Source organism: Dromaius novaehollandiae, chromosome 1 (assembly GCF_036370855.1).
Source record: "Dromaius novaehollandiae isolate bDroNov1 chromosome 1, bDroNov1.hap1, whole genome shotgun sequence".
Taxonomy (NCBI): Eukaryota; Metazoa; Chordata; class Aves; order Casuariiformes; family Dromaiidae; genus Dromaius; species Dromaius novaehollandiae.
In genome coordinates, this window is record NC_088098.1 from 201,373,498 (window position 1) to 201,389,282 (window position 15,785).

General features: G+C 39.2%; 1 protein-coding gene across 2 annotated transcripts; it reads right to left on the bottom strand.

Moving 5' to 3' along the window:
- Positions 1 to 72: 72 nt before the first annotated feature.
- ACAT1 (acetyl-CoA acetyltransferase 1) lies at positions 73 to 15,543 on the bottom strand. Of its 2 annotated transcripts, XR_003259181.2 has the most exons (13): positions 15,437 to 15,543; positions 13,809 to 13,856; positions 12,724 to 12,841; positions 11,675 to 11,770; positions 10,200 to 10,300; positions 7,610 to 7,753; positions 5,568 to 5,718; positions 4,938 to 5,033; positions 4,090 to 4,203; positions 3,613 to 3,677; positions 2,350 to 2,507; positions 1,354 to 1,531; positions 73 to 298 (listed from the first exon to the last, which is right to left on the bottom strand). XR_003259181.2 is itself a non-coding variant. In XM_026100199.2 (12 exons), exons 1-12 carry the CDS (start codon positions 15,482 to 15,484, stop codon positions 1,411 to 1,413), a joined length of 1,260 nt encoding a protein of 419 aa, XP_025955984.1. In that variant the 5' UTR covers positions 15,485 to 15,543; the 3' UTR covers positions 1,141 to 1,410. The 2 variants fall into 2 exon arrangements, 1 of the variants encoding a protein (XP_025955984.1); XM_026100199.2 differs by lacking the exon at positions 73 to 298 and having other exon boundaries at positions 1,141 to 1,531.
- Positions 15,544 to 15,785: the final 242 nt, after the last annotated feature.

Here is a 15,785-nt window from a genome sequence, read left to right on the forward strand (position 1 = left end):
TTTGTCTTTGGTACATGGTGGCAGTCTTTGCCTAACACAGGGCTCAAGGGTATTCTGACAGTTGATACATGATGTTTTTAAACAGATGTGCTGTTTATTTCAGACATAATGTAGTGCTTTCATTGGACAGCTAGTATCTACCATAGTCTTGACATTTTCAGTTCAGTTAATCTGGTAATATGAAATAAGTGAATTATCAGCACACTTAGGCTTTCAGAAGAAAAACACTTGACTCCAGTTCCAGAGGTGCACAGATTGAGGGTGTCATTTGGGCAAATATCTACTTCTGATTCAAGACCTAGAAAATATCAGAGCATGGATAAAAAGGTTAATTAGTATGTAGCACTTAAATGCCACTGCTCATTAGAAACCTCTACAGCTTCCTTTCTTTCCAAAACAGGGGAAAAAGGTATGTATTTCCTGCTCCCTCTCCCCCCAGTTCAGTAGGTTTTAGATCTAGAACAGACTAGTAAAAGAGAATAATTTACCCTCCAGCAAAAGGCATGCAGTAGAAACTACAAACTTTTCACTAAAATCTTGGTCAGGATTTGCCGCTTCCAGGAAAGTAGTTTCCTATTTCCCCATACTTGCTAAATGAATTTGCTTAACTCAACTGTGAATTCAAAAATGCAGGCAGATATTTGGCAGCTTTTACTGAAAGTGCAACAAAAGAAGCTGCACCTTCTTTGATCCTAAATTTGCCTCTATTTAAAAGCATACTGACAAAATGTGACATCACAGAAATCAAAAAGAAAAGCACACAGAAAAAAAACCCCATACATCCACAAAATTGCATTTTGAGGCTAAACCCACCTTAGCTATGCCACATTATTACTTATATTTGTCAGCTACAACACAGTGACTTCTAGCCATATTATTATACATTAAGCCAGGTTAAAAGGCAGCTACAGAAGCTTCCTTTTTGCCTTGCAACAGTAGGGAGGAAGGAAAAAAAACCCAACCAACTAGTCTTCAGGCAAAGCTCCCCCAACCTCCCCATGAGCAGCTAGTAATAACTTTAAACCAGCAAATTAAGTAACTACACTGTAAGAAATTAGACTTAGCTGATCCAGTGATAGTACTATGTGACTTCAGGGAATTAATTTTCAGTACCACAGGTTATCAACTGAGGAGCCACACTTAGCACAGAGAAACATTCTTTATTGTCTTGAGAGCTGCCATTATCATAATTTGACATTCTTCATTTGTACTGTATAAAAACACATTGAGTGAAAGGAATAAAAGCCCAGGTGCCCATATCAGTAGTCAGTGATGTTTTAAGAAGTTTTAGAAGAGCAGCAGTTAAAGAATTCTTCCACTTATTCATTAAAAAGAAAGAGATGTAACAGGTACCATTCATCATTCTGATCAAAGAGGCTTTAAGGCTTTGGTTCCAACAGCTGGTTGGGCTTACAACTTTTGTATCAGTATTGCAGAAGCACCCCCTCCTCCATTGCAAATTCCTGCAAGACCGTATTGTCCTTGTTTCAATGCATGGGCCATGTGGACAACAATTCTTGCTCCAGACATTCTAAGTAAAAGAAACAACGTCGCTTAGTTTGAAGGAAATTCTTAATTTGACCCACAAAAACCAGTTAGCAGAATACAGCACAGATTCACTGGAAAAAACCACCACCCCTCTCATCAACATTTAGAAGCAATACAGGCTACTACTTCTCTAGCTACAGTACTTCTCAAGCAGGAAGACATTTTGTATGTACAAAACCAAAACTCAATGTTTGTCTGACTTTTCTGCTGGAAAATGAGAGCCCCTCAACTATTCAGTGTATTACAAAGTATCTCTGCAGGCAGCATAGATCTTTCAAATCAACAGTTCATTCCAAACAATTTCTCCTTTGGTTACAACTTGATATAATGCAATATGCGACTTCGATCTTGCTAACATTAACAAAGTTTAAATTCTGTCACTAGGTTGTAGAAATTTCCTTTTAAGACAAAAATCATATTCCCTTATCAGAGGAAGCTGACAATCAACAGAGATGTCAGCATGGCTTGAAGTATAATGCCTTGATTTGAGCTTTACTGGCAAACTTCTAAACAATGAAGTACTCTACTTGTTCCTCATGTACCAAGTGGTTATTTCTCATCTATATTCAGTTAGGAATTCTGAAATAGATTTTTCCTCATAGACCTGGGCTTTGCAGCCTGATCACCTTTAAGGAGGATTAATGGGATATACTTGATACCAGAATTCTGTTACCCTTCCTACCCACCTTCAATTTGGGAATAAAATTAAATGTGTTAACAATGTGTATAGAAAAAAATTGCTCCAGAATAAAACCTACTCTGTGCAGAACAAAAACAAACAAACAAACTTATTTTACATACCCTATTGGATGTCCAAGAGAGACAGCACCTCCATTAATATTCACTTTTTGTGCATCAATACCCAGCATTTTAATATTGGCCAGCACCACGACACTGAATGCTTCATTGATTTCCCACATTGCAATATCTTCTTTTTTCAGTCCTGCCTTACTTAGAATCTAGAGATAATAATAATTAAAATAAAGTACTGCCATGAAAAAGTTATGAAGCTAATAGCACTTTACATAAGTTAGGTCTATTTTGAAGCACCAGTGTTACAGTTTTACAAATACAACTTGAAAATTCCCTAGTAAACTTGGACCTCTCTCCAATTAATTTTAAAAGGTTATTACAATTAAGAGCAGAGACCATTTAAAATTGTTACACAACAGCTTGCTAAGGCAGAGATACCATGCCCTTACAGAAGGCTTAGACTGTAGCTGAAACCAGCCATCTGCCTTCAAGCATACTTCAGTACTGCAACTAAAATGATCCAAAGAAAGACTCAACTAAGATTAAAGCAGAATTTCATTTACAGCATCAGGTTCAGGAAGAATGAACCTATAGTTTACTTTTGCATTTACAAAATTCACAAAGCATGTTCAAAATCTACAGAGTGCAAAAGGGAAAGCAAAAAAAAAAAAAAGAGAAAGAAAAATTTGTAAAGAACCTTCTAAACACAAAGAAAGTGTAATAATGCAACACCACGTTCTTGTTTCCCAAGTTAATGGCTCAAGCTGCCTACAGGTCCTCTACTATATTAAGCAAGAGATTCTTCGCATGTCAGAACCTCTTCATCAGATGGGAAATAGCAAAATTGAAGCTCTAGAGTACAAGCTGAGGTTTTATAAAAGAAATTGAGTACCCTCATGCAAAGGATACATTTTCATCATACTTTTATGTATTGCTAGATTAAGTGCATTTACACTGACACAGCAGTGCCTTATGCTTTCAGTTCCTTTATAAGATAGTCTATACTTGTATAATTATCTATTTATTTTGCTTTTTAATTATACTAGCTGCAAAGCTTTGAAAGTGTAAACAAGCCCAAAGATGGTGAAAACAGTACAAAACAGTATTGTCTTTCAAAATAGACATGAGAAGATTTTTACTCCAAAATCTATGTTCTAAGCCTTGACCCTGTGAAAAACATATAATCTCTCTATTTATGAAGTAGTTAGGATTTAAATCCTAACTACAGGAATATCAATCCACTGAGGGGTGAACCAGTGATCCAGTGCTAGGAAAGTTTGTTGTTTTTCAGACACACAGTTTTATTCCTACCTTGGGAACAGCATACGCAGGTGCAATTGGAAAGTCGATAGGGTCAACAGCAGCATCTGCAAAAGCTGCAAAATCACAAACGCTCTTTAAACACCTTTTTTTCCTACCACAGATTACTTCTATTTGTGCAAGCTGCAAACCTGCCTAAGACAGAGAAATTTTGAATATAATAGTCTCTGAAAATAGACATATCTAAAGTTTATTGCCTTAAGTGACCTGGCAAAACAACTTTTTCAGATGTTTAATATTATCCCACATAGAAGACTCTGGTTATAATCAAGAGCCTGCTTTTAAGACACTTGAAACTTCAAATACTCTATTGAGAAGATGCAGCCATAATACAACCTGTGGCCTCACCTTTTCTATCCCATGAATAAAAGATAACAGGACAAAAAACATTCCCAGTCTGAGAGCATACTGTAGGAATATTTTCCAGGATGGTACTCAAAGAAGAAGAAAAATAAAATAAAATCTTACCTACTATTCGTGCCAATGGTTTAACTTTCAGCCTCTTGGCTGCCTCTGTAGTCATCACAACCACAGCAGCTGCTCCATCATTCAGAGTACTGGCATTAGCAGCTGTAACTGTTCCTAAAAGACATAATGCACTGATTAAACAGAGGGGAAAAAAGTGTGATAGCTCAGGTGTATCCTGCAAATGATTTTTTTCTTCCAGCGCTTGAACCTTCGGCCTCAACAATATGGTATTATTTGCTGCATTGAGCCAACTAAAAATGATTTTTTTTTAAATTTACTTAAACTGGTAAAATTGGCTGTATTTTAAGCCATATCCAAACAGTAGGTTAGATACACCTGACATGGAAGCCATTATTGACTGCATTAAGACAGAATTTCAGCTTAGATGGGATTGTGAACAAGTGGCAGCTTTAACTGATCTGGCCAGAAAGATTTATCAATTACAGACGCAGGGAAGTAACAGGTAATATATGTAAAGGCATACCAGCTCTCACTGAAACAAAAAGTTATACTTGGTGGAAACCAAGGCAATAGCTAAACTGAAGCCAATCTATTTGAGTCTTTTCAAAGTAACTGTCCAAAACAGGTTTTCACTGGTTTATAAGTTCTTGAACCATCTTTTAATTCAAGCCAATTCAAGCAGTTGTGGAGCCAAGACTTCCATTTCTTGCTAGGATATTTCTTTATCTTAGCAGACATCTAAAAGTTAAGAGACTACTACTGGATATCCAAGCCCTTGTAAACAGTACTCTTCATTATAAAAAAAAAAAATCTTTTTTTTTTTCTTTAGCACCAAGTGCAAAAAGGAAAGAAAGAAAAAATTAAGCAGTTGACTGAACAATATTTACCATTTTCTTTCTGGAAAACAGCCTTGAGCTTTGGAACTTTACTAAAATCAACACGTTTGTATTCTTCATCTTCTTTCACTTCTGTATCTGGCTTTCCTGAAATAGAGATTGTTTCATATTTTATAGTAAAGTCTACTCTTAAGACATTATTCTGATTAAATGTTGCCCAATTTAAACAACTTGTTTCATTTTAAAATGTAAACTTATTCATGCAAGTCAAGAAAAACCACTTACAAAAACTGATAAAATTTATTCCTTAATCCCATTTATTCACAGCAAATCTATTTATCCTTCACAGTGAATGAATGAAAGGGATAAACAACATATCTTTATGGTAATTAACAGTGAAATTAAAACAGATGTCATACTAGCGAAAGTCATACTAGCTAAATTCAATACCTAGTCATCCACTCATTAAGAAAAAAAGAGTAGTATTTAACATTAAAGAAAAAGCACAGGTCACCGAACAGGTTTCATCAAAAAGACTGCGTAGCAGAATTTCCTTAACTTATCTAAAATAATAAGTATTCCTGAAGTCTGGATATTTAAACAGCACAGTTCACACTAAACACAGACAACTCAGCTTTCAGTGAGAAACACAATTCATTTTACCATGCCTTTCCATAATACCTTTTTGTGAAACAGTGACAGGAACTATTTCATTTTTCAGTATTCCCGATTCCCAGGCTGTTTTGCTCTTAGTGTAAGAGCCTATGGCATAAGTGTCTTGTTCCTCTCGTGAGATGGTAAGCTTCTTAGCAGTATTCTCAGCACAGTTACCCTTGGAGAAAACCAAGCACATTAGGTTTGGCATTTCTGGACATGTGACCCAGAAATATAACTCAAAAGCTCAACCAGCAGATTACTGGAATTGAATATGTCTACCATTTGGTGTGCATTTCTAATGTATGTGGTCATGATCAAACAACAGCTTGTGCTTTTGGAATATGAATTTAGGAAGGAATGATTTGGGAAGATTTCTGGATCCAGATTTCTGGATCCAGAAGCCATGAAAATATTCCTGATGAGGCTTTTTAAAACTAAAAACTGAAAAAAAAAAAAAAAAAAAAAAAAAAACAGCAAAAAAAATGCATGCAAAACTAAGTCTTCCAGTGCTTAGAGACTGTCAGAGAAACTGACAAAAACTCTGTAAGAGCCTGAAGAAAACTGTTCAGCCACAGAACAGTATGTTCACATCATCATACTAATGTTTTTATTCCATTATTAGCATGTCTATTACAGGGGTTAAAAGAATAGTTCAAAACACAGGGTTTATTTAACCTTTGGGATCTTCTGATACTCCAAAAAAATGCATATGTAGAAAAACGCATACCTTTTGTCTAATAACTAATAATCAGAATGAAAAAATCATCCTATATAAATTAATCATAACGAATCTGTCTATATTCTGGCAATAGAGTAAGTTGCTGGGCTATGGGGACTCTAAATACCTTAACTGCATAGAAATTAACTTGCCTGTTTGAAGAGCTGGAGGAATGCAGTATGAAAGGCTCTTGTGGCAATTCACTGTTTTCTTTAGAAATGAGAGACCAAAGAAGAGCAGTGTCTGTTTAAGAATAAATCTTTCAAGCTTGCTAAATGAGTATCCATTTTCTTTGTCACCAGGTACTTACTTAGATAGTGTTCCTGTGTATTCTCACAGTTAATATTGTCCAAGCAGGCTACAGGACAAAAGGTTCTAAAATACTGTCCCAATCTTTTCAAATATTGGATTTTATAATGAACTCTTACAGCTCTTCCCACACATAGGGACTAGCAAAGCCACTGTATATATTTCTAGGAAAAATCCTCATAATCAAAATCCATTTTAGCATAAATGCATGAGTGGTTTTCAACCTATTGCCTGAACAGAGTACACTACAGTAAGAAAAGAATACAGTATAAACAGACCAGTGAGGTCTGTATCAAATATGTGGATCGGCTGAGGACAGTGAAATGTTCTTCAGGAGACACATTCATGAACAGTAGCAAGAACACTGACTGATCAATAAACAATACTCCACAACTGTGAATAACTATAGGCACAGGTCAGGAAGTATTCCTACATTGAAAATAGTCATTATCTTCTCAAAATGTTTTCCCTGTTATTTGTTCTTCACTATCTTCACATCAGGTTTTTCTTCTTTCCCCCCTGAAACCCATTCCAAGTTTGCAGAAGTTTGTCCGATTTGAGTTACCATGCTGATGAGCAAGAGTATCAGCTGGCTCAAGTCTCCTAACAGAACCTCATACGTACACTGGGGGAGGGAAAGTAAACAGGAGACCTTGCTGAACCATACAAAGTAGGAACCCTCAAAGACATTAGGGAATCTGATTGCTCTCTCCTACAGAGAGAACAGCAGCAATCTACCAGTGACAAAATGGCAGTATTTGGGATTTCACTTTTTTTAATTCCTGCTCTGTGCTTCTTAGACTTCAGGGAGAGGCAGAAAACTATTAACACAGAATTTGCTACTATGTTTTGGCCTCCTGTCTAGTCTCTCCCTTTCAGTTACTACAGGAAGCCTGGGAATGGAAGACTTTGTCCATGCCCCATTAACATTATTTCTTATTTCTAGGTTTGTTAGAGGAAACAGTTTAATAATTGTAAGTAAACTCAGAGCTGTATCAAGTCTATGGTTGATACTTTAGTATTGCACAGGAACATTTACCATATGGATATGGTTATAAACATCTGTAAGCCCATCTTTTACTATCAGATCTTCCAGTTTTACTCCTCCATAAGGTGTTGTTCCTCTGCTCATTGTATAGGGAACATTAGACATGCTCTCCATTCCACCAGCAACCATTACATCCTGTTCAAACAAAACAAAAATGAAATTATTAAAAATAATTAACAATACAGTGTGCTCACTATGACTTCTTTCAGAAAGAAGTATTAACAAAAGCTTAAGACAGGACACTTATAGGCACATTTCCAAGAAGTCTTATTGGGGGGGGGGGGGGGGTCTTTATGTACTTAAAAAGCAAACAGCAGGGACAACTGCTGAAGACAGTTAAACCATGCTGACAGAACAACTGGACTTTAGTCTGATAGGTAATTTTAGAAAGCTGCAAGAGCCAAATCAGTCTCTTGCACTTCTATTTCCAAAGTTTTAAAGATCAAATGATAAGTTTTATTTTAAATTGTTTATTTTTCTCATTTTTGTTCTCCATTAGCAGCCTGATATCCCCCTGGAACAAGCAGCAGTCAATCTGAGAGACCAGTAAGAAGAAACAGATGTTTTTAGAGAAGTACTTGCAGTTTAACATAACATTAGTTAATCTCAATATGTAAGAGGAGCTGACTCATAGTAAGGTTTTGTCCGTCTGTCAAAAGGCCAGCAAAAAGAGACTCAAACATCACTGAACTTGAATTAGGTTGAATCATTACAGCATTTATAAATTAATAATATAATCAATATATTTATAAATTAAAACTTATAAAGTTTTCAATCTGAGACAAAAAGTGAAAAAACAGCAAAACTATAAGGATCGTAAGTATACCAAAATCACTAGGTTCTCAGAGCAAGAAGAGGAGACTTAGTTGTGTTTAATGTAGGACTTGACATGAATAAAGGCAAGAAAAATACCAACACGGCAGTGCAATGTTTTTGAGAGTTCAGTAATGCTGCCTATATGACTACAAAAGATATTTTTCATCATCATTAAAAAAAAGTTTTCAGCTTTTTAATTAAGATTCAGAGAAATAATAGCTTGGTTCAGAATAGAGTATAAACTAGATCCAGGAACAGTAACGTAAGTAATGAAGAAGAGAAGAGAGGCTGGAGATGACTGGAAAGGCAGGTAAACAGAAAGGTAATTGTGATATGAAAGCAGAGATAGATCAGAGGAGTAGAGGAACAACAGCCCCCAGCATTCCTGTGCCATAAAGTAAAAAACTTGGAGACAGAATTAATACAATTGTTTATATGACATTGTCTGCTCATGTACCCACACAAGGCACTGGGAACCACCACTGACTTTCATAGCACAGACACCTCACAGTCTGCAGCCAGGAAAAACACGGTAATTTGTAGCTCTAAGGAGCTACTAACTGGCAGAGTCTGCTCTTGCCCATACTTGCAGAGCACACATAGTTAACATGCTGAAAACTCCAGTTCTCTTCAGAGAGCATGGCCTGCATCTGTCAAACAAACCAAATAAATGAGCACTAACGAACTCACTGGATGTAAATTACTAAATCCAAATGTAGCTGTTTACACAGAAATGCTGGGCCTGATTCAAAGCCCAGTGAAAAGACTTCCCCTGACTTCCACTGGCTCTGGACAAAGTGTCATTCTCTGCAAAGAAAGGCCAAAGTAGTAAGTAGTTGCCTAACTCAGTAATACTGGTATTTTTACAGTCAAGACAAAGCAATTTAAATATTTTACTTTTGCTCTTGCTTAAACAAAGAGTTATTAGTAAATTTCACACTCATGATCCATTTACTTTGTAAACCAAAAATATATATTGAAGGGGCAAAATCTTCACTTCAACAAAGGGGAAATTTTGCCAAAATGCTTTAAATATGGAATTAAAAACAAAATTGAAGTGTCTTTCTTCACATTCACACTTCTCCTATATTCTTTGCTGCACTGTATTTGATGGCTTGCTGAAGGCAATGTATTCTCCCAACTATCCATTAAGTAACACTATTTTTCCCCATTCTATATACAATCTTAGACTACAGTCGACAAAGACAAGCAATTCCTCTCCCTCAAACTCTTCAATAAATATGCTTATTCAGCAACACTAAAAAGTCTCAGCTTCTTCTAAAATAATAACAAAGCCTGAAACATCTTAAATGAATTAAATGTATATAGTACAGCAATATCATTTCAAAACATCTTTAACTACATAAAAGTGTTAAAAGTGCTTGAAAGTCAAGATGAAGCATGTTTCAACAACATCTAAGTCTATATAAATGTCTTCAAGTTTTCAAACCAGAAAGCTTGAAAATTTCCTTATTTCCTTATTGGGGGGGGGAAGGAAAAGAGGGGTAAAGAGATGATGTACTTAAATAAAAAACAACAACAAAAGCACTTCTTTGCTCAGCTCTAAAAATGCATCAGACAATTTTTATGTTTCAAATTGCAGTTGCATAAGCAAAACAAAAACTCATTAATTGGCTTAATTATCCCAAGTCCAAAACACAGTAATTAGTCAGACAGGATCTATGATATTGGTTGTGTGGGATTTTCTTTTTCTTTCCATAATTACAGCTATACATCTAGTTAAACAGCACTAACGTTCACCTACCTGACTCCCACACATTAGGCTTTGTGCTGCCATCATGATAGATTTCATTCCTGAAGCACAGACTTTATTGACAGTTGTAGTAGGAGTACAGATTGGTAGACCTAAGCCAAATAGATTGAACAAACAATTGTATTATTTCAAGGGTAGCCTAACACTGTATTGGTGTTTCAACAAGATTTCGCACAGGACCAAGTTTTATCTAAGCCCAGGGTGCCCAACGTGCATTATTTAGCCTGCCAGGACAACTCATCTATCCCCACCCCTCACGGGTATCCTTCTTGGCAACTCTGTAGTTTCTTGTCATAGGGCCCATGGGATAAGAGAGGAAGCAAAGAAAGAGTGAGAAAGATGACAGAAGACAGACAGCCAACTCCAGAAATATTCCTCTTCTTAACACTCCCTGCTTCTAAGTGCACAAGATTGAAAAGGTATAAACAAGCTGTTCAAGCTGGCTACTACCAATATGACAGTACACCAGTACAAGAGTTCTAAACTTTATTTTATCCATTTTTATTTTATCCAATTTTTATTTTGGCCATTACCAATCAGGACCAAAATTGTTAGGTGTCAGGGTAATTAAAGTGTTCATGCCAATAGTTTTGGGCTCTGTTGCATGCAGCTTGGCTCAGGTCCATTGCATCACTGCCTCTATCCCAGTCTTGCTTCCAGGCATTATGGCTCCACTACCAGCACATCACCTCCCTGCCAGCAGTAACATAGGGAAGACAGTTGGGGGAAGGGAAATAGCCTTATTTATCCCTTTTCCTCAGACAGCAGCACTTCCTTCTCTTTCAAGAAAGTACAGGGATAGAGCTAAACAATATCCAGTTCTTCCCTAGCCCACAGGCCTTTCCAGAGTCATGCTAAGGTATGGAATTCTATCCCTACAAGAAAAGAGAGAAGAAAATAATTCCAGCACCCCAATATCATGCATGCTGTAGTTAACATTACAGAGTGAATTCTTCCAGGGACCGCTCCAGGTTCCACAGTAAGATGAAAACGTAGTGACATACCTACATATCTATAGTTTAAGGAAACTTGCCGACCCCATATCCAAAGAGGTTTAATAGTAATGGGACATCAGGGGGGTGAAAAAAAAAAAAAAAAAAAAAATCTGTTCCATGAAGGATGCAAAGAGCGTCATCCATCACGAGCATAAAATGCCCTGGAAGTAGCAGTCTGTTCTCCTGTATCCTCTTTTTCCAGGTTCTGCAGACTGTAGGCAATAAGATCTATCATGCACATGAAAACTGATTCCTGAGCATGCAGAAGTAGGCCCAGTTACATGAGTACAACAAATAGCCCTCACCCACCATGGGAAAAAAAACATACACAGACTGTCTTGATGAAAGGCTGGGCACCACTGATTCAAATTAACCTCTCTGCTTTAACTCATAGCTCAGTAACCTACAGTTGCATTAGCAGCAGTCTCTATCAAGATAGATCTTTAACCCCAGAATCAAGAGAATGAATACCTGCACCCAGTACTGCTTGTCTTGCTGGAGCTTGTCCTTGTCCAGCCTGCAGGACGTTACCCATATACACTTCTTTCACTTCTTCTGCGGGGATACCTGTGCAATAAAATTGTTTTGATTCAGGCTTCTTTGCATGGAAAAACGTAATGCCCTTTTATGGACTTTAGCATTAGAACTTCCTACCAAAAAGAAGTGGGAAACATGCCATTTCCAACCTGTGCACTAAAAGCAGCACACAGGCCTGTGGACGTGCCCACTAGACCTGAACACTCATCCATGGGATGTGGTGAACTGGTGACCTCGCAGAACAGAATTCCCAGTTATCCTGCAGGACAAGCCATGGTTGGCTAACTAAAGCAAACATTTCCAAATCTTACCAGCAGCCTAAGCAGCTCAATTCCCATGGATGGAAAAATCTATGAAGCTTTCCATCTGCCACAGTTATGGCTAAGGCAACAGGTATTTTACATGGTTTAGACAAAATATCCGCTAGCAGCCAAATAGAAAGGTCCTGTTCTCCCTGTGCTTCTCTTGCAACAGCACTGGTATTCAAGTTTTCTCACAAAATGTCGATTCAAGAAGGTAAATTTGAAGATAAATCCCCTCCTCCCCCACCAGAAGTCTTTTTTGCTGATTTAATTCCCCAAACTCACAAGGAAGTCAGACAAACATGAGTGTGCATGTAACAAGGGGGCACCAGAGAGAAGGAGCACTGGTTTCAGCAGCAGGCAACCTTTGTAACAGATTACGTGCGTCACAGACTGACTCCCTCAGAAAAGCAATTAGCATGTCCAATAGGATTTGAACTAGCAGACACCCTGAAGTAATATTCTCCTCTTAGAAGCAGCACTTAATTCTTATTGAAACAAAGCCCAACAGTCATCTCTATTTGAGTACCATTTGTGGATAAAGACTTGAGAGCACCACAGGGGGTGGAGGGGAGCGGAGGGGATACCTTCTGTTTACCAAGCAACTTAAAAACAAACACAAATTGATAGTGCTCTGAGCCACCTGCAGTTTTCCCTTGTGAAAAAAATATTTACATATACCTGCTCTGTCAATTGCTCCTTTAATTGCAATGGAACCAAGTTTAGTGGCTGGCAATGATGAAAGGGATCCTTGGAAAGATCCAATTGGTGTCCTTGCAGCACTTGCTATCACCACTTCCTAGGAGAAGTATGAAGTAAAAGTCTCAGTATCTCTCACACATGCCCACATACACCACTACTTTTAAGAATTATCCTCTTTTACTCTTTCATCCATGTCACAGCTTTCCCTTTATCCTGCAAGTTTCAGAGCACAAAAATTGAGTTATTTACATCTTGTACAGAAAAAGACCCATTTGGTCAAGTTCTTGAACCTATTACACTGGTGTCTAAAGATGTCCTAAGAAATGCCAGGGAACTTCAAACTGGTGTACTGGTACACTTCTGTCTGAAGAAATGTAGGTTAAGAATGTAGGCAAAGAAAGTGGGTTATAGAATAGAACTTCCCTCTCTCCCCTGATTTCAGCCACTACAATTACATAAACATTTCATCTACACTCAGTGAGGCAGTATCTCGTGCTCTGGAAAAGCAAGAATCTTATCGAGCTTTGCCGAAGCCCTATGAAAGATCTTCTAACAATGCATAAGCAGTAGTTTAAGACATGGTATGACATTCAGCTCTACATCTAGGAGTCCCTCAAAGCAAATGTACTCAGTTTTCCTCAATTCTAACTTTCTTCAGTGTTACCTCAATATGCCTACCTGCTAACCTGGCTCCCTGTGAGAGTAGCATGAGGACCTGACACCAAAGAGATTCGCATTTCAAAGCTCTGGCTGCTCCTGCACAGCTACTGAGTAGAGTCAATGAATACCTCCAACCCTACTCATTTCAATGGAAGTCAGACACAAAACTTTGTAGGGTCTCACCTTGAGTTCTTTATTTAGAGAGACAGGCAAAGAAACAAAACACTAGAAAACATTTAAACAAAGGAAAAAAATATATATATTTACTGTAAAACCAAGAAATCTGAATGCAGATTTGTTGCAATAACTTAAATAGTGAAGATTTGGGGTTTTTTTAAGAAGCAGGTTTAGAACAGTGATTTATTTCAGCTTGTGCTTGTAGTCAGATGGTGCTTTATACTTACATTTAAAGTATGTTGTGATGCATAGTCACGGCTTGTACACTTCAAAGCCTGAAAATAAAACAGCCTTCAGAATTTCGTATTAAGAATGCTATACCATGATGCTTCATAACAATGCCCCGTTTTCATGAAAGTCATTAATTTTTCAGTAATCTAAGAAATACTGGAAAATAAAATATAAACATCATAAGTGTATTTTTCAAATATACTTTAGTGCAAAGCCTCACTGTAACATCTGTGGTGAAATATTTTTTGAAAAACAAACAGATACTCCTTTAAAACAAAAAACTCATTTTGGCCAAGTCCGCTACGCAGATGCATAACACTGCTATAACAGCCAGAAAGTGAGTGGTGCTATCTTAAAAAAAAGTTTATAGGTCTCCCTGTCTGCTTCTCTGAACTTTGGTTTTTCCACTGCTGTTGATAACTTCAATACTTTTTACTAGTGGCAGTTCCCATCTACAGTTTCACTTCATTGGCATTTCATGATCAAAAGTGAGGAGAATGACCACAGAATGCTGCATCAAAAAATGACAAAACACATCCAAGAAACAGGAATCACCACCAGATCAGACAAATTCACTGGCTGTTAGCTTCATCCAATTAATCAGCATAATGATAACAAAGATACATCTGCAGATATTATTTCATATGTTTGCAGAATTATCTTTCAGCCAGTGGCTTAACAAATTGAGAGTTTAATATTACATATTAATATTTCAGCACACTGTAGGCTTCTGCTTCATTACTGAATAAGAGCATTCAGCTAAATTAATACTAATTAAAAATAATCATAGTTTAATAGCATTGCAAGAGCACCATCACCAGCAGCATTTTATGCCAAAGAAAGCCATCTGCTACTGTGCCCACTTGCAGAGATTCACACTTTTCAACTTTGCTTTTCAAAACCGCTTCTCTCCCTACTACAACAAAAAAAATGTAGTCCGTTTCTTTCTTCATTTGACGACCTCCACTTAACAAAGCAGAGGGCAGAGCCTTCCTCCCCTCTTTCAGGGGGTTATTTTCCTACACGTCAGCTGTAGTTTCCAGTGCAAAAGTTTAGAGCGAAGCCTCTGCCTGAAAATGAGCTGCATGTCCTCCGGGCTTTAGTGTTACTGTTTTAAAGGGTCAGTTACAAAAAAGAAAACCTACCAAAATGACGTACCCTTACTGGGCTATACCTAAAGCTTATATTAGCAATAAATTGGACAAACAAGACGATCCTAGGCACCCCCAGTTCCAGCTAGCGGCGCTCACGCTCCCGCCCATGACGGACCTTTTTTCTCCTGTTTGGCCGTTTAACGCCCGCAGGGCGCTGCACGCGCCCTACATGCGCCCCCTGCGTGATGACGTGGCCAACCCTGAGACGCCCCGCCGCGCCCCCCGCCCCTCTCACCGCAGCTGCGGCTCAGCAGGCGCAACGGTGACGCGGTCCGCCAGCGCCCGGCGCCCCCCGCAGCGCCCACGCGCGGCCTCGCCTTCCTCCTCCTCCGGGGTGACCCCCGCCGCGGCTGCAACCTTGGCCAAGCCGCTTCGGGCCCGGCGGCGGCGGCGGCTGGGCCCACTGGGCGCGGACCCGCCAGGCCCCGCGCGCTCCTCCCCGCTCCCGCCGCGCGCGCCCCCCGCCTCACCCGCAGCAGCTCGGCGGCCGCGCGCCGCTGCCCCAGCATCGCCGCCATCCTCCCGCGTGCTCCGTCACCTTCAAGCGCCGCCGCCCCCGCCCCGCCCGCAGCCTATAGGCGGCGCCGCCCCGCCCCCTCCGGGCCCCCATTGGCTCTCGGAGGAGGGCGGGGACAAGCCCGCCTCTGCCATTGGCGGCCGGCAGCCGCCCTCACGCACGTGAGGAGCGGGCCCCGCGGCCGCGCCCCCCGGCCGTGCCCCCGTCCCCCCCCCGCGCCACAGCCCTGCCGGGCCCTGAAGAAAGTTAAATAGCCGAAACTCAGATACTCAGGAAATCCCGTCTGTGGCGGTCCCTGACCG

Bases quoted from the DNA above. Each gene is read 5' to 3' on its own strand.
- ACAT1 (XM_026100199.2), bottom strand. From the start codon at position 15,484: ATGGCGGCGATGCTGGGGCAGCGGCGCGCGGCCGCCGAGCTGCTGCGG. The intron at 2,508-3,612 runs GTAGGAATAAAA...TATTATCTCTAG, and splicing joins CTGCGTATGCTGTTCCCAAG to ATTCTAAGTAAGGCAGGACT. The intron at 1,532-2,349 runs GTATGTAAAATA...TCTTTTACTTAG, and splicing joins TCTCTTGGACATCCAATAGG to AATGTCTGGAGCAAGAATTG.